The sequence below is a fragment of the Oryx dammah genome, unplaced genomic scaffold, assembly GCF_014754425.2.
Source record: "Oryx dammah isolate SB20612 unplaced genomic scaffold, SCBI_Odam_1.1 HiC_scaffold_29, whole genome shotgun sequence".
Lineage (NCBI taxonomy): Eukaryota > Metazoa > Chordata > Mammalia > Artiodactyla > Bovidae > Oryx > Oryx dammah.
Window position 1 is genome coordinate 68,180,371 of NW_024070213.1, and position 19,001 is coordinate 68,199,371.

Sequence of the window (19,001 nt, forward strand, 5' to 3'; positions counted from 1 at the left end):
AAAAAAAGTATAGGAAGGAAATTCTATATATCAAATTGCCAACATTGTTTGCAAGCCTATTCTGTGAAGGCTACATGGTAAAGCACTCAAAAATATTTGTTGAATGAATAAATTAAAGTGCATGTCAAGATTACAAGTCATTATCCTATTGATTTTTGTACTTATTTTTTTGCAAAGTGTTAATGATAATCACACTATTTTAAAACAAAATTTAATCATTTTAACTGTTTCAAGTAGGTAATTTTTCAAAATTTCAAATGTAAAAATGGGGATAAGTGAAAGGTGTCTTTCCTTCATAAACTGATTTTTTCCCCCTTTGGGGACAGCCAGTATTACTAGTTTCTTGTGTAGTTTTTGACCACACAGTTAGAACAAAATAAATGCTATTTTAAAAAATCTATGTGAAGCAAAATTTGCAGCATTATTTATCATTAAAATAGTACATATTTTGCCCAGTGCCTTCCATTTATTTAACATCCTAGGGAAAAAATATCTGTGATTAGCCAGTTAGTACTTACACCAGCTCATCAGCCCTTTGGGTTCTATTGTGAAGTGCATTCTTATCCCTAGACTCTGGCAAGTATTCATGAAGTTTGTTCACTAGGAAATAGAAAAGGTCACTGGTCTGTGAAAGCAAGCAGGAAAGAAATGGTGATTCAGTTCAGTTCAGTTCAGTTCAGTTCAGTCGCTCAGTCTTGTCTGACTCTTTGCGACCCCATGGGCTGCTGCATGCCAGGCCTCCCTGAGTTACCTGTTGGCAAAACTGTCAATTCTTCCATAATAAAAATAATAAATTATTTGTTCTTTGATTAGGGAGAAAGGGATTTACAATCTCTCTCATTAGCGCTAGCATAACCCAAATTGAAAACATACTTTTACTTACAACCAGGAGACCACTATCCTGCTGAACAGAGCCAAAGCTAAAAATGAGCAGGTGATGCTGGGAGACGACTTCACCATTAATATTGAAGATCATCCAGAAGTAGGTATATAATTTAGGCAAGTCATTAAGTCATCTTGGAATAACAACGTTAAATGGGGGCCACTATATATCTGGCCTTTCCAAAGTAATATGGCTTTTGTGAGAATATGTCTAGAAAAGCACTCATTGTGAAATGTTTACTAATTCAAAAACAAATGAATGGCAGTGGTACAGCCTGTGAAGATGGTGCAGAATGATTTTAATACTTCTGTTAAAACAGTGGAAATGTAGATTGCCATTTCTGCCAAAATAAACACTGACTTAAGAGTAGGGGAACCAGTTTTTTTTGTGTGTTCCTATCCAGTCTCATGAGATAATCGAGCGTGACAATAAGCACTGGCCCATGAAATGAGGCAAGTTGGTACTAATGAGAAATAGGATGTAATTGCTTCTGTTTTCTATTTCTCTGTTGTTCCTTTTCTCCCCAGGACTTTTTCATTTACTTGTGGCCACCTAGACTCCTTGTTTAGATAGGTACATGTGTGCTCTTATTTAGTTAATGTGGCATGAGAAGAGGCTGGGATGGCAAGTGGAGATGGGAAGGAGAAGAGGGGCAAATGGGCACCTTGGCCCACTGAAAAGTGCTGGGATCTACCCAGTGCCCTGGTGAATTAGCAGAGTATGGTAGCTTTACAAGCTGACTCTGGAGCCAGGCTGCATGTGCGCTCAGTTGTGTCCAGCTCTTTGTGACCCCATGGACTGTAGCCTGCAGGCTCCTCTGTCCACGGGATTCTCCAGGTAAGAATACTGGAGTGGGTTGCCACTTCCTCCTCTAGGAGATTGCCCCAACCGAGGGATCAAGCCTACATCTTCTGCATTGGCAAGTGGATTCTTTACCACTTGAGCCACCTAGGAAGCATGGTTCTGCCACTGGGTAGCTGCAGGATGTTTGGCAAATTATTTATATATTCTATTGCTCTTCATCTCTAAAATGGGATTAATAGAATCACCTCATGAAGTTGATGTTAGGATTAATCAGATATTATTTGTAAAGCCTGAACAGTACTCAACATATTGTATGTGCTTAATAAATATCAGTGATTATTGTAATCTCCCACCTGCTCAGTGGTTCAGGAATTTTCATGTTTAAAATATCTTCCACCTACTAGCAACAACAGGGAAGAATCTCAAAAACATTATGTCAAAAGAAGCCAAACATAAACTCCAGTACAATTCCATGTAACTGGAATTCTAGGAACAGCAAAATTAATCTATGATAGGAAATGCAATTGTTGCCTGAGGACATGGGTCAGAGGAAACTGAGTGCCAGAGGGCACAATTCAGCCCTAAGAGGAGATAGGTGTAAGTAAGTGTAAGTGTTAGTCGCTCATTCGTGCCCGACTCTGCGACCCCATGGACTGCTGCCAACCAGGCTCCTATTTTCCAAGCAAGAATACTGGAGTGGGTTGCCATTTCTTTCTCCAGGGGATCTTCCCTGACCCAGGGATCGAATCCGGGTCTCCTGCACTGCAGGCAGATTCTTAACCAACTGAGCTACAAGGGAAGAGGTGATAGAAATGTTCTAAATCTTGGTTGCTGCTGCTGCTGCTAGTCGCTTCAGTTGTGTCTGACTCTGTGTGACCCCATAGACGGTAGCCCACCAGGCTCCCCCGTCCCTGGGATTTTCCAGGCAAGAACACCGGAGTAGGTTGCCATTTCCTTCTCCAATGCATGAAAGTGAAAAGTGAAAGTGAAGTCGCTCAGTCGTGTCCAACTCTTAGCGACCCCATGGACTGCAGACTACCGGGCTCCTCCACCCACTGGATTTTGGGTGGTGTTTATACAGTTATATACATTTGCTAAAACATTTTAAACTATGTGTTAAAACTCTAAACTCTTAAAATATATGTGCATTTAATTATATGTAAATTGGACCCCCGTATTTCTCTGAAAAAGATATACAAATTGCCAGTAAGCATGGGAAAAAATGCTCAACGTCACTAACCATTAGGGAAATGTGAATCAAAACTACCAGATACACCCTAATACCCATCAGAATGACTGCTTCAAAAAATCAGTAAATAACAAGTCTTGGCAAGGAATGGAAAAACTGGAGACTTTATGCACTGTTGGTGAGAATGTAAAATGGTACAGCTGCTGTGCAAAACAGTATGGCAGTGCCTAAAGAATTTAACAATAGAATTACTATATGATTTAGCAATTCGGCTTCTAACTGGGCTCCAAAAAGAATTGAAAGCAGGGTCTTAAAGAGAGATTTACACATCCATGTTCATAACAACATTATTCACAATAATTAAAACATGGAAGCAATCCAAGTGCTAATCAGTAGATGAATGGATAAATAAAATGTGGTATTACATGTCTGGAATATTATTCGACCTTAAAAGGAAGGAAATCCTGACATATCCTTTAACTTCAGTGAATCTGGAAGACATCATGCCAAGTGAAATAAGCCAGTCACAAAATGATAAATGCTGTATGATTCCACTTCCATGAGATGTTTAGAATAATCAAACTCATAGAAGCGAAAAGGAAAATCATGGTTGCCAGGGGCTGGGGGAGGGGAAATGAGGGATTATTGCTTATTGAGTATAGTTTCAGTTCTGTAAGATGAAAAGAGGTCTGGAGATGGATGGTGGTGATGGTTACACAACATGAATACATAACATTGATCTACACACTTAAAAATGGTTAAGATGGTAAATTTTATATGTTTAAAAACTGAAGGGAAAAAAACTTCATGAATAAAAAATGAAGGGTTGGGAAAAAACATATCTAGACAACTCTTTTGGGACTTCTTTGGCAGTCCAGTGGTTAAGACTTCAAGCTCCCAATGCAAGGGACACGGGTTTGAATCCTGGTTGGGGAACTAAGATCCTGCATGCCACATGGTTCGGCCAAAAAAAGAAAGAAGAGAGAGAACTCTTTCATTCTATTCATTGAACGTATAACGATTTAATCCAGCCATGTGGCAAGTACTACGCGAAGTAATGCAAATAACATCTTAAGCAAAACAGACTAACTGGACATGATATCTGTACTCCTGAAGCTTTCAGTTTAGTCAGCCTATGAAAAAGTGTTTTCAGAATTTAAAAGTTACATTGTAATAGAAGAATAAAAATTACCTAACAGAGGAAAATTATACCCCAGTAAAGTTGATTTTTAAAAGGAAAATGATACACAGTTGATCCTTCAACAACCAGGGGTGGAGGTTTGGGGGGAGTTAAAAGTGCTCATCCTCTTCACCATCAAAAATCTGAGTATAACTTACAGTCAACCCTCCGTATCTGTGATTCCATACCCATGGATTCATCCAAATGTGATCATGCAGCACTATAGTATTTACTGTTGAAAAAATCAACATATAAATGGACCAAGCAGTTCAAACTAATGTTCAAGGGTCAACTATATATATTACTATAATTATATAATATTATGTTGTTTATTATATTATTATAATAATTATAGTATTATAAGAATATGGCTATAATTATTCATTATACTAATTTTATTACAATTTACAAATATATATATAATTTCCCATCCTCTTACCCAAGAACCAAAAATTAGAGCTACCTCTAAGCTAATAATGTGGTGTATTCCTAACAGGGTCTGTCTAGCACAAGCATTTTCGACGGTACAGCGCTACAGCATCATCCCTACCTGCCTCAGTGCTGGGAACACTTGACAGACTATTCCCTGTAGCTACTGTGCCCTCTGGTTAGGGTGATCAACCATCCCAGTTTGCTTGCAATTGGTCTAGCTTTTGCACTACAAGCCCCAAGTGCAAGTGCCATGAACTTCCTCAGTCCCAGACACACTGGAACAGTTTGTTACCCTACTCTGGGTAAACCAGGATGGTTGGTCATCAGACATGTGAAGCACTCAGAATCTAAGAAGTAACCAAGACTGTTTTGTATGGTGGGGGAAGCTGTGCACTTCCCAACTGTGCAGTAAAATGGCAGCAACTATGTATGAGGCCAGGAGCCAGAATCAGCCTCATTAGCACATTACCAGTACTCACCTGGGCTTCTCAATGCCTTCACCTAAAACTTAATGACACTAAGTCAGTCTTCCAGAGTAAGTCTGTAACTTGCCAAGTGGGAGAGCTAGATCACTTTGACTTCTCAGAAGTCACCTTTTTAAAAAATTATTTTATTTATTTATGTCTGTGCTGGGTTTTCGTTGCTGTGCAGTCTTTTCTCTAGTTGTGGCAAGCAAGGGCTACTCTCTATTGTGATACTCAGGCTTCTCATTGCTTCTCTTGTTGTGTAGCACAGGCTCTAGGGTGTGTGGGCTCAGTAGTTGTGGCCTGCAGGCCTAGTTGCTCCGCAGCCTGTGGAATCTTCCTGGATCAGGGATCAAATCCATGTCTCCTGTATTGGCAGGTGGATTTTTTTACCACTGAGCCGCCAGGGAAGCCCAGGAGTCATCTTTAACAAGATGAATGTACTTAGTACCACTGAACTATACAGTTAAATATGGTTAAGATTGTTCTGTATTATATGACTTTTACCACAATAAAACATTTTAAAAATATATCAGTCCTGCACTTAAAAGTGTATTTCATTCTATTTTTGTTTTAGGGGAACATGCACATAAAACTTCTTGATATCTGCTTTATCTCACTGTCTTATACTTCTTGCATGCCAGGAGCTTCCCCTGACCTTCTCTCCTTTTTTCACTCTGTCAACCCAGCCCATATGAGCTACCATCTTTTTGCTACTGCTCTCCTCTCTTCCATCTCCCTGTGATTACATCACAGCATTTCAAGCATCAACACGATTGCATTAAATTTAATCAACATTTTTTTAAAAATCAGCATCAGAATACGAGATATTTATTTCTATTTTACTTTATGCTTGAATATGCTACATTTGATAAACAGGTAAAACAAGTTTTAAAGATTAAAAATAAGACAAAACACCTACTTTCCAGAAAAGTCTTTTCAGAATGAAGTTTTTCTGGGCTGTTACTTTAAGTTCCATAATTAGACAAAGTATCTTCCTCAACGTGTTGTCTTTAAGAAAAAGTTCAGATTTAAGCTGACCAAAGTGCTTAATTTTCTCCTCAGATCTACAGAAAGAAAAGAAAATTTGCCATGAAAGAAAATGATAAGAAACAGCAGTTGAGAAATATCAACAATTATTGACAGGTATGTAAAACTTTGTTACTAATGAAATATTTTTCTTTGGTTCCCTGAGGCATTTTATTTGCATGTATGTATTACATCCCTAAAAAAAGAATTCAAGGACTTTTCCCTGCTGTGTGTTTTCATCTTGTTTATTCATGGTCCATGATGCCAGCTGAGGTTGTTGGTACAGTGAAACCAAACTGATGTGACAGGAGCAGGTTATTCTGCCATTTTTCCACATCTTTGAGTTGCATATCAAATCTGAAGCTGATCACTCCACACTTATTTAGCCTGTCTGCGAGGTTCCCAACAATCTTCCCAGCCCTGTGATCATCGATTATTTCAAATTCGCCAGTGTAACCATGCTTCATCATGGAAGATGACTTTGGAGCATAGCCTAATGTGAATTTGGCATTTGCCTCTCTTTGAGGCATTGTTGATTCTCTTGAAAGCATTAGCCAGGACATTCATGGTGCCACCATCATGGCAGCATGGGAAGATGGCTGGAAGAGGACTAATGGAATATTAGTATAGTTTTGTACTTCTAACTTAATTACTTATCAGTAATGACAACTGCTCCTTGTAGCCCTCCAGGCTCCTCTATCCATGGAATTTTCCAGGCGAGAATACTGGAGTGGGTCACCATTTCATCCTCCAGGAGATCTTGACCCAGGGAATGAACTCACATCTCCTGCACTGCAGGCAGATTCTTTCTTTACTGCTGAACCACTGGGGAAGCCTCTAAATCGAACTGTTTATTACTCTCCAAACACATTTCTTACCATGCCCCTTTACTCGAGCTGTACCTCTCCCGAATCTTCTGTCCCTCTTTCATAGTCAATCTCAGAGTTTGTCTGTATACCATTTACCATAATCCATGAATCATATGTAATATTATTTGCATACTATCTTTCCTTTAAATCAACTCATTTTTTCTTAGAGAAATTTCTTTACGAAGAAAACTTATTACTCCTTCCCAAGGGAAAAACCAGTACTGTTTGCTATAATTAGCAGGTAACTGTAAAAACAGCTTGAAAGCAACAAAATTCTAAGTTGATGCTCCCTATTTTGAGCCTGAAGTCTGCTTTCCCTTTGACAAAAGGGCAGATAAGTGTGTTAGAGACCTGCCTCTACTGGCACCAAGTCAAGAGATTCTCTCTGATGAGATCAGACGAGTTGGAAAAGAGAATCACTTTTTTACTGTGGAATTCAAAGTCATTTCATGCCATGTCAGAAAACCACATGAAGTCACCCCACATCATTGCCCCACGTCCGTTCCACACTTCAGGAAAAGCTGGCTTCGCTGAAATGAGTTAACACCTCCTTAGGGCTTTCCCTAATTCTGCCAACCATGGAGACCCTCTTCCATAGCCTTTTTTCCATACTTCACTCCATTGCAGTTCTTTGTGTACTTGTCCTGACCCCTCAGCTGATTTGCAGCAACTTGAAAAACCATTAACAGGTTGGACGTTGTTTCCATCTCCCACTGTGCTCAGCAATAACAACTGCACTTACCTAAGCACAGACTCTGTGGCAGGCTTTGGCCTGGGTACTCCTCATGGACTAGCTCACTCAGTGTCACTAAGTGGGCTGAGCTGGGAATTACTATCACATTTACAGGACATTAGGTTAAGTAGCCTGTCCAAGCTCACACAACCAGTGATTCAGAAAAGCAGGGTGCAAAGTAACAGTAAGAGAGCTGTTTCATGTTCTGTGTAGATCAATGGAAATGTCTTAGAATTTCTGACTTAAGGTAAAAATATTTTTACCACTTACTGTAGGAATCTTGTTATCAGACATTTATTCTAATAATACTACATAGAATCTTGGTTCTTGCCGACTACCTCCCACTTTATTTAAAAAAACAAATCTAAGATGCTCTCTTCTATCCAATCAATGAACCTCTCTTATTAACATAAAAATTAAGACTTTCTGAAAAATAGTCTCTTTTCTAGTGAAGACACCAGAGTAGAAATGAACATGAAGAGATCAATCTTAGCCATCAAAAAGGCCACAAATAACAATTGTTGGCAAGGATGTAGGGAAAAAAGGAATCCTTGTACACTGTTAGGGCTTCCCTGATAGCTCAGTTGGTAAAGAATCTGCCTGCAGTGCAGGAGACCCCTGTTCGATTCCTGGGTTGGGAAGATCCCCTGGAGAAGAGATAGGCTACCCTCTTTAGCATTCTTGGATTTCCCTTGTGGCTCAGCTGGTAAAGAATCTGCCTGCAATGAGGGAGACCTGGGCTCGATCCCTGGGTTGAGAAGATTCCCCTGGAGAAGGGATAAGGCTACAGTATTCTGGCCTGGAGAATTCCCTGGACTGTATAGTCCATGGGGTCACAAAGAGTTGGACACAACTGAGCAACTTTCACTTTCACTTTTTTCACTTGTACACTGTTGGCAGGAATGTAAATTGGTGCATGCAGCCACTATGGAAAACAGGATAGAGGTTACTCAAAAAACTAAAAATAGAACTACCATGTCACCCAAGTACCCACTCCTGGATACTTATCTGAAAAAAAAAGAAAATACTAATGTGAAGATACATGTACCCTCAATGATCATAGGACCATTATTTACAATGGCTAATGGATGTAAGTAACCTCAGCAGATGAATGGATAAAGAAGATATGGTGTGTGTGTGTGTGTGTGTATGTGTGTGTGTATGTTTTTTATATATATAGTTTTAGTTGCCAAGTCATGTCCAACTCTTGTGACTCTATGGACTATAGCCTGCCAGGCTCCTCTGTCCCATGGGATTTCCCAGGCAAGACTACTGGAGTGGGTTGCAATTTCCTCCTCCAGGGCATCTTCCTGACCCAGGGATCAAACCTGTATCTCCTGCATTGGCAGGCGGATTCTTTATCACTGAGTCACCAGGGAAGCCATACACACACAGAGGAATACTACTCAGCCATAAAAAAGAATGGAATCCTGCCATTTGTAGAACATGGATAGACCCGGAGGGTATTATGCTAATTGAAATGTCAGACAGAAAAAGGCAGATACTGTATGATATCACTTATATGTGGAATCTAAGAAATAAAACAAACTAATGAATAAAGAAATAGACTCACAGTTACAGAGAACAAACTAGTGGTCACCAGTGAGGAGAGAGAAGGGAAGAGGGACAAGGTAGAGGTATGGCATTAAGAGTATAAACTAGTATGTATAAAATAAATACTCTGCAAGGATATATCATACAGCACAGGGAATATAGCCAATATTTCATAACAATTTTAAATGGACTATAATCATTAAAAATTGTGAATCATGATGTTGTATACCTAAAACACATAATATTATAAATCAACTATACCTGAATTTAAAAAATACAAGAATTCAGGAATAACAGTCATAGAGGCAGATGAACATGATTTTGAGTATGGGGGCACAGGCAGATAGACTGATCAGTACCCTAGATCTGCCCCTGTTCCTCTGAGTAACTACCAAGGGCAAGTTTCCTAGTGTCTCTATACATCAGTTTTCCCATCTGTAAAATGAGGATGATGATAGTACCTATCCCACTGTGCTATTTTGATATTTTAGTTACTTCATGTGCTTCGCACACAGTAAGTATTTAATAAATATGATCTAAATAGGAATAAGCTTTGAGATCTTGCTTCCCTATATACCCATTTCAAATTATTGCCATATTTCATATGGCAATAAATTTTTCATATTTAAAAAATAACCATAAAATCCCTCTGCTGAGAACTCAAATAAACAGCAGATACGTAGTTTTCACAAACAAATGAGCTTAGAAAAGCAAAAGCCCAGAAAAAATACAGTATCAGCACAATCATTTTGAAATTGAGTTTCCAGTTTTTCCCACTGGGAGTCAGCAATTTGCTAAGATTCATATAGAAATGAACTGTTTTTAATCTTTTGGCACCTATAATAGCTTATAATATCAAACTATTTTTTTTCAAAAAGGCAAAAAAAATTTCATAAGAAAAAGCACACTAAACTCTTCATACTGAAAATCAATTCATATGTAAAGTGAGGTCTTATCTTACCTCATAAATTCAAATTAGATTCAGTGGTCTATATTTCTACAGAGAAGTTATGGATAATCACAGTTTCTCTGAAAATTCAGAGAATATTTGCTTTTACATAGATGACAAACTTCGACTAATTTAAATAAGAAAAAGTCTAGTGCCAGAAGACTCCATTATTCAGTTTAGGAATAAGAGGAAATTTTATATTAAAGTCAACAGATAGTCTATATTTCATGAGCTAGAAAACAAAACCTCACCCAAAAATGTGGCAGGAGAATTCTTGATTTAATGATAAGTTCTATTTTTCCTGTATTTTTTCATTTTTACAAACATTTAACATTAATTATACCTTACATTTGTATCATACTTTATAGCTGGAATGGTTTTTCTTACATTATCTCAGAAGCCCAGTGTATATATTCACAATAATCAGATTACAGAACTCCCAACTGTGTCAGAATCCTAACTTGAAAACCCAAAGAATATTTATTCTTTTTTAAACTGAAGGTGCCTTGTAGGTACAGACCATTTCCTATGTGTCTTGTACATATATTTGCATCCTTTGTGGTACATTAAATTACTATACTTTAAATATATTTATTCCCTTTAGTAATTAACTTTGCAAGAAATATGCTTTTCCTGAGTCCAGATAGAGGCAGACCTCTCCTTGCCTTCAGGGATAAATTTCAAGTCGCACAAACTGAGAGCCTGTTTTATTATACAATTAACTTTAAAATCACTTTATACAATATAGCACCAAAATTAAAATGGATATTTTTTTAGAGTAAACATATGAAAACATGTAGAAATTCTAAGTTATCTAGATAATCATCTTTTTTAAAAGAAATCCCAAACATTATGTTATTTAACCCCTCTACCTCAGAACATATCTCAAAATAAATGGAACATTTCCTTGCAAACTCATCATCACACCAACAAATTTATCAGTAATTCTATGGTATTATCTAATACCCAGTCCGTATTCAAATGTTCTCTCTTGCCTTAAAATATATTTTTATATTTGGCTTGCTAAAATCAAGATCTAAATAAGATAATGGTTATATTTGCTTGCTGTGTTTCTTAGGTCTTTTAAAAGCTTTAACTATGGCAATTTTCATACACAAAAATGGAGAAAATCACATAAGAAACCCCCACATACCCATCACTAAGCTTCAGTAATTTTCAACATTTTGCCAGTCTCATTTTATCTATTGCCTTAAACACACTCACACACACACACACAACACACATACACCTTTAAAAATTCTGAGATAAAATAAATATAACATAAAAATTTGCCATTTTAACCATTTTCAGGTGTATTAATACAATTCAGCAGCAGTAAGTGCGACCATAATATTGTGCAACATCACTACTACCTATTTCCATAACTTTTTCATCATCCCGAACAGAAACTCTGCATCCATCAATCAACAAGTCTCCATTCCTCTCTCTCCCTAGCTCCTGGTAACCCATATTCTGGTTTCTGTTTCTATGAATTTGCCTATTTTAGGTATCTCATATAAGTGGAATCATAAAATATTTGTCCTTTTACGACTGACTTATTTCACATAGCATTATGTCTTCAAGGCTTATCTATATTGTCACATGTATCAGAATTTCATTCCTTCTTAAGGCTGACACACCCACACTTTAAGTCAGATTCCAATTTAATTGTGGAGAAGCAAACAGCACTCTACTTTTCTTGGCTGGGCAATCCCATGGACAGAGGAGCCTGGTGGGCTAGTCTGTGAGGTTGCAAAAGAGTCAGATACAACTGAGGGACTAAACCACAACAAAGCAGTTTAATTGTCTGAGCAAAGATGTGCCATAGGTGGTGCCCTTTGTTTCATGTTATGTCAAATAACGAGGCACAAAAATTTCAAGTGCCTCATTAGAGCATCCCAGTTAAGTGAGCTAAGACTGATCAATGATCTAGTTATTTACATGATCCCTCAATTTTGAAGTTCCACTTCACCTTTATATCTAATAGTTCCATCCATTGAGATCATTGCATGAATTTCATTTGAGGTTGGAAAAATGGTAATTTTCTATTTCTATCAAACCTTCCACATTTATTTAGCTGGAATTCTATAAAGTTAAATTTGTTCTCATCAACTTGAGCTACTTGGTTACCCTGAACTAACTAGTTTATGCAGGAAAGGCAGGATAAATGCTTAATTCTTTCCATTTGTTTGCTTATTTGCAGAGAGATGAATTAATGACCTATTTAGTTCTAATGGAGTTTAGTGTATTTTTATTTAACGGAAGGAGGGTAGGAGAGAGGACTTTCCATGATGTATCATTATACACTTTGGAATTTTTATATATTCATTATGTTTTAACCATCTCATTATTTTTTCTGATCTTGTGTTGTCCTATCTTTGGCTATTAGGAGCCCCTTCATGGGTGCTCCTGTGTCCTTTAGTTTGGGCCCTGTTGCTCTTTGCATTCTGCCTCAAGCTGTTTCAAATTCATTTGTGTATTTCCTGCCGCAGGCCTAGAATTAGTCATTCTTCCAAGGAACTTTGGGTCCTTTTAATGGGGAATGAATTGTATCTTTTAAAATTAAACTTTCCCTTAGTTTATTTACATCACCCCCAGTATATGTCACTTATAAATCTCTCAAAACTCACTTATGACTTAATATCAAAGTTATTGGAATCATCAATTCACAGAGTGTTTTCTTTGTGCAAAGCACTGTTTTAAGTAAGAAAAATACAAAAATTAATAAGACATCCTTCTTGCCTTCTAGGGTGGTGGTGGTGGTTTAGTTGCTAAGTTGTGTCCAACTCTTGTGACCCCATGGACTGTAGCCTGCCAGGCTCCTCTGTCCATGTGATTTCCCAGGCAAGAATACTGGAGTGATTGTCATTTTCTTCTCTAAGGGACCTTCCCAACCCAGGGATCAAACCCCATGACTCCTGCATTGCAGGTAGATTCTTTACCCCTGAGCCACAGAGGAAGTCCATTGCCTTCCAGGGGCTCACAGTCTATTGGCAGTAATAGTCACATCACAAGTAACTGCTTCAATGTAAGGCTGACTGTGATGAGAACATAGTAGTACTATAAAGTCTGGATAAAATCCAAGTTCCTTTGTCTCGCATATAAGGTCCAGCCTCTATCTTATTTCATTCACTCATTCATTCATTGTATAAAGCTTCCTGGCAGTCTACTATGTGCTAATGACCAAAGTACAGTCCCCGCTTAAGGAGCATATTTCCTAATGGGGCAGCACATAAACAAGCAATCCATAATACAGAGCGGACAGTGCTACAAGTTGTGTAACCACGGGATTTTATGGAGGGGCCCTCTTAACTTAATTTGAGAAATGATTTTTAGAAAAAGGGATAATGAGCTAAGACTTGAGCTGACATTTCTATGAAGAGGAAGGAGAGAAGCGGGTAAGTTCTAGAATGGAAGCCATCATGTTAGGACCCCAGATGAACAGGGAGCTTTTTGAGAGCTACAAGTTCTCTTGGATCAGGAATTTAAGGTAGGAGTGTGGGGAACACAACAGTTGAGGAGAGAAAAATAAAGAGATATTAGGAAGATATGTAAAAAGGTGTTATAGAGTGTAGGCCTTCTAAGGGCACTGGGGAGCTCTTCAAAGGCTTTAAGGGAGAAGTGACATGATCAGGATTTGTGCTTCTGAGAGATTCCTCTGTCATGCTGAGGGAGGGTCTAGCGAGGTGCAAGAGTGAAGGCAGAGACCAGCAAGGAACATACTGGTGGGAGCCTAAAACAGAGATAACTGGACCTGAGCATATGGCAGTGGAAAGAAGTAGGTGTTATCCTGATATATTCACTAGGTACAATAAATCATGTGGTGATGACTGGATGTGAAGGGTGGGCATCTGGGGATCCAGGACCCTGGCTTAGGCTGTCTGGAGATACTGACATCATGCCCTGTTTAGGAAACATAGACAGAAGGTCAGGTCACAGAAGGAAGAGGCTGAGCCCTGTTTTGAATATGCTGACGTATGGCTCCTGTGACACATACAAGAAGTGATGTCCCATATAGTATTTGCAATTCAGGGCATGAAGTGATACAGATATAAATGTGATGGTCAGCAACTCACAGAGTTAGGAGAGGCAAAGAGAACAAACCCCCACCCCCCACCTCCTATGTAACTCTGACCTGTCATCACTTCTTACCTGTATGGCTTTTGACTTCCAGTAGCAGGACTGAACTCACTAACATATAGGGGATCTTGTAAAAGAGTAGCTTTCTGAAAGAGGAAAAAAGTGGGAATAGTTAGAATTTTTGTTGAATGAAAATCAATTCCCCTTACTTTTAGTCAGTATCATATATCTATTCTTTAATCCCTTCTACAGTACATGATTTGTGACTCATTCCAGTATTTGATAATACCACAGGGAATTTTTCCTTAGTAGTTTTTTTCAAGTTTTAAACATAACACTTGCTCATTGTATCAACATCAAACAGTACAGAAATGTTTAAATGATAAAAAGTTCCGTATCCCTCACTACGCCTTCTGTCTCAATTTTCAAAACACCTTGCTGTTGTTGGTTTGGTTTATATTCTTTCAGGCAGATAAAAACATATTAATTATAACATATATTTATAATATTTACACATTAGATGATATATATTTATAATATTTATTTAATACTAGCCACATCTTATCACATATTAATCTGGGGTCTTTTTTTCACTTAATACATAGTAGACAGTTCTTCATATCTATATATATAGATTTACTTCAGTCTTTTTAATAATTACAGTATTACATTGCTAAGATATACAATAACTTTGTTACCTGTTCCGCCTTTAATGGGGTTATTTTTTCCTTAAATCGTTAGTGTTGCCATTTCCCACTCATTCTGGGTCTTAAAACAAACTGGCATGTAATGTTCAGCAAGTTCTCTAAATAATTTTTTGTTTATTTTGAGGCTTAACAGGTCAGAAGGAATTTCTGAAATGTTTCTGATTTACAGTTCCAAGCAACTCCTGTCTTACTCCTTATAAACAGAGTATAGTGGTAGGTGCATGTATAGGGGGGAATTATGTGCTTTGTCTTACTATTTTTGTCATCATTCTATGCTTTTTCTTTTTTAAAAAAATCTGCCCTTTTTTCCTCTCCAAATTTATCCTTGCCTTAAATCTAGAATTTTAATTTGAGAATATTACTTAGTTATTTAGCTTTCTAGCAGTTATCTTCGCAACATAAGGGAAAGAATTGCCATATTTTGTCTTTGTAGAATTTGAGATGCTAAACAACAGAGATCATAATTACTTTTGGTAAAATTTACAGATAAAATGTCTTACTCACAGAGACAACTCTTTGGAAACCCTTAAAATCAGAATGAGTGCTAATTTCTAACTGGATGGTTTAGGTTAATTTTACCTGAAAGTATACAGAGTTACGATGTCTTTTCCCAGGAGCATTTCCATACCTCAACAGGAAAGAAATCTCAGACGCAACAGATCAATTACACAAGATAAGTCTGACTGATTTAGGAAATTATTTTTTTTCCATTTCCTAAAATCTATGAAGATAGCCAAGACTAACGAAGGGTAACCACCCTAATTAGAGAATCCAACAATGTCACAAAAAAAGTCACACTTTTAAAAATGTTTATATTGAGTTAATACCGTTTTCACTAGAATAAATGGTAACCTAATTGATTCATCATTTGTATATGAAATATTTGCTTACTTGTTTTCCTTCTTTCAAGGGATAGAATGTTGTTTAATAATAATGTCTGCCAACTCATAAGGATAACCCCCTCCATCCACAGTATTTCAGTGCATAGAAAAAAAATCAGTCTATCTGGGTTCAAATCTCAGTTCTGTGTTAGTTGTATAACCTTGAATATATTTAACTTCCCTATACCTTAATTTCCTCATCTATAAGATGAGAATTAACAGTCTTACCTCATAATTTGTATAGATTAAATGAGTTAATATACAGAAAGCATCAGCACAGTTAATAACATTGATAATAACACTACTTGGTAGTTATTTGTTGTTGCTTTTATCATCAGAAGGGCTTATAAGTTGGCCCATCTGACTTACCCCAAGCATGCCTCTACTGCAGAATTTTAAAGTAGTACTTAAAACTAGGAGTTAGTTAATTCTGGAAGCATAAACAGTTACTTTGAAATATTTAGGCAGATTTTTAAAAGTCAATTAAGTTTTGGGTTTTCTATTAGAATATATGGTTGCTTCCCTGGTGGCTCAGATGGTAAAGCGTCTGTCTACAGTGCGGGAGACCCGGGTTTGAGCCCTGGGTCAGGAAGATCCCCTGGAGAAGGAAATGGCAATCCACTCCAGGACTATTGCCTGGAAAATCCCATGGACAGAGAAGCCTGGTAGACTACAGTCCATGGGGCCGCAAAGAGTCGTATATAAGGCCTTCTTTTAAGAGGTCAAGATTTTCCCTCTATTTATGATTCACATACATTCTTAATTTGGAGAAAGCTGTTTAAGATTTTACAGATGAATTTTAAACATTTAACATTTAATTTAAACATTAAATATTCTGAACTGTGCTATGAGAAAAAAACTAGAGTTGCCTTGCAGTCTTCCAAATTTGGGGCCACTTATAAAACCCCTCCTTCCTAGCTTCTTCTGAGTGATAAGAGTCTTTCATACCTCTTAACATTATTATGAAAGACTCTTTTCACTCAGAAGGGCTTCCCTTATGGCTCACCTGGTACAGAATCCACCTATAATGCAGGAGACCTGGGTGCAATCCCTGGGTTGGGAAGATCTGCTGGAGAAGGGATAGACCACCCACTCCAGTATTCTTGGGCTTCCCTTGTGTCTCAGCTGGTAAAGAATCTATCCACAATGCAGACCTGAGTTCAATCCCTGGGTTGGGAAGATCCCCTGGAGAAGGGAAAGGCTACCTACTCCAGTATTCTGGCCTGGAGAATTTCATGGACTATATAGTCCATGGGGTTGCAAAAAGCTGGACACAACTGAGTGACTTTCATTTCAACATTATTATATTTGAAGATCAGTAATAAAAATTATATATCACTGAAGGGAACTAAAAAGAGTCATATTATAAAACTGATCCTGGCGTTATAAAAAGATTACTAAATGAGAGTTCTGACTCTGCCTTTAAACTTACTACACAATGTTGAGTAAGTTACTTAGAATTTTTTCTTTGCTTCAGTCTCCTCATTTATAAAATGAAGGACATAAGCCAGGTGATCTCTGTAAAATTATCTGATCTTATGACAATGACTCCCACTAGCCTACTTTCAATAGCACAGCTAAGAAATAATGAAATACTGTCAATACAGTGTTGAGCTTTGTCCTCACTGAAAGCTGAATGGTTAAGAAATCACCCCTTGTGTGCGTGCTAAGTCACTTCAATTGTGTCCAACTCTTTGCAACGCTATGGACCATAGCTCACTAGGCTCCTCTGTCCATGGGATTCTCCAGGCGAGAATACTGGAGTGGGGTGCCATGCCCTCCTCCAGGGGATCTTCCCAACCCAGGGATTGAACCTGTGTGTCTTAAATCTCCTGCACTGGCAGGCAGGATTTTTACCACTACTGCCACCTGGGAAGCCTGAGAAATCACCCCAGCTAACTGTAAAAAAAACCACACTGCTCACAAATATTCCAAAATAAGACCTGTCTCCAACCTTCCTCACTGATTCCCACGAGACTTACGGCCAACTCCCCTATTTGTTACCTGCCTCATGAAACCTCAGGCCCATCTCCTTTTCTTTAAGACACTTTTCATTAATGAGCATTTTCCCTATTGCAGTAGCCTGATAAAGTCATCTCCTTAATTGTCCAGTGCATTGTGTCTTTCACTATCTTAAATCCCAAGGTTAAGTTTCCAAAATGGGGAGGAAGAGCAGGGAAGCCTGTCCTAAAAAATAATCCTCAACGCGAGGTTAACTTAGGAGGGCACTTACTATAATATAATTGTTCCATGAACTTTTTAAGTGCAGAAATATTGATGATGTTGTGGAAATAACATACAAATGAAGTTCTGACTCCTTTTTCTCTAGATTTGGGTTGCTCTGTAAAGGGGAAGCCAGGGTGGAATTTCCTAAGTAAAACTCATTTCCGTTCCCATTGCACTTGAAAGGGATTTCACTTAGAGAGTCTTTGTGATCTGAAAGCCCCTGGGGTTCTTTTGTGTCTGTTATACAAAATGGCCCACTAGCTTTGCTACTGGCTGATGTGAGCTGACAACTTCTCCTGGAAGGGTTAGGTAAGGGTCCACCAGCTCTTTGGCCATGAAGGGACAGCTTCTTCAGGTCTGAAGGAGGGCCGAGAGTTGAGTCCTTGGATACTGTGCTGCTCTCCTGGTGGTACCTGTCAGGTAGAATTTAGAGTTAAACATAATATTCAGAATTTAACAGAAAGAAACAAAGAGAACCCAGTGGCCCACTGCAGCAGTTAGAGTCTGAAAGTAAAAGTCTTCGCATAAAGGGAATGCTTGTTAGGAGAAAGGAGCGATTTACTCTCAGCTGCTAGGAGTTATGGTACAGTTCTTCAGTATATACTCCTGCTTTCACAAATAGAATCTACCCTATGTCATTTAAAGAGGCATTTTTTTTTTTTACATCTAAAGCATTATGCCTGTCCTTCACAGAGCCCAGTACTCCTAGTGAAAGGACTTTTCATTCTAGTTTTGAAACTTGATTGTTCTTTCATTGTGCATTTCTAATAGATACCATAAAGAAAAAACTATTCATATGGAGAGATGTGAAGAGAGATTTTCTTAAATGGTATTTTCTTTGACTCATGTTTTGCTAATACTCTTCTAATTTTTCCAATATCATTGCAATAGCATCAGCAGTTTTTTTTTCAGAATCAATCTTTTGTCCCATCTTTTGTCTTCCCTGTTCTCTCCAGCTCACCATGACCCACTTCTTTTCTCTGCAGCCCAAGGAAGTAAGTGGCAGAGGCTAAGAAGTTGC

The 19,001-nt window shown here is 38.0% G+C and overlaps 1 protein-coding gene and 1 pseudogene across 1 annotated transcript in view; both read right to left on the bottom strand.

Moving 5' to 3' along the window:
• The window catches only part of CUNH12orf56 (chromosome unknown C12orf56 homolog), a 75,289-nt gene that overhangs the window by 16,647 nt on the left and 39,641 nt on the right, over nucleotides 1-19,001 (bottom strand). The window contains exons 4-7 of the mRNA XM_040233373.1: nucleotides 17,988-18,393; nucleotides 14,239-14,312; nucleotides 5,875-6,019; nucleotides 519-625 (exon numbers count right to left, since the gene is read on the bottom strand). Coding sequence (XP_040089307.1) covers nucleotides 519-625; nucleotides 5,875-6,019; nucleotides 14,239-14,312; nucleotides 17,988-18,393 — 732 coding nt within the window. The remainder of the gene's footprint in view (nucleotides 1-518; nucleotides 626-5,874; nucleotides 6,020-14,238; nucleotides 14,313-17,987; nucleotides 18,394-19,001) is intronic.
• Nucleotides 6,191-6,548, bottom strand: LOC120857548 (annotated as a pseudogene).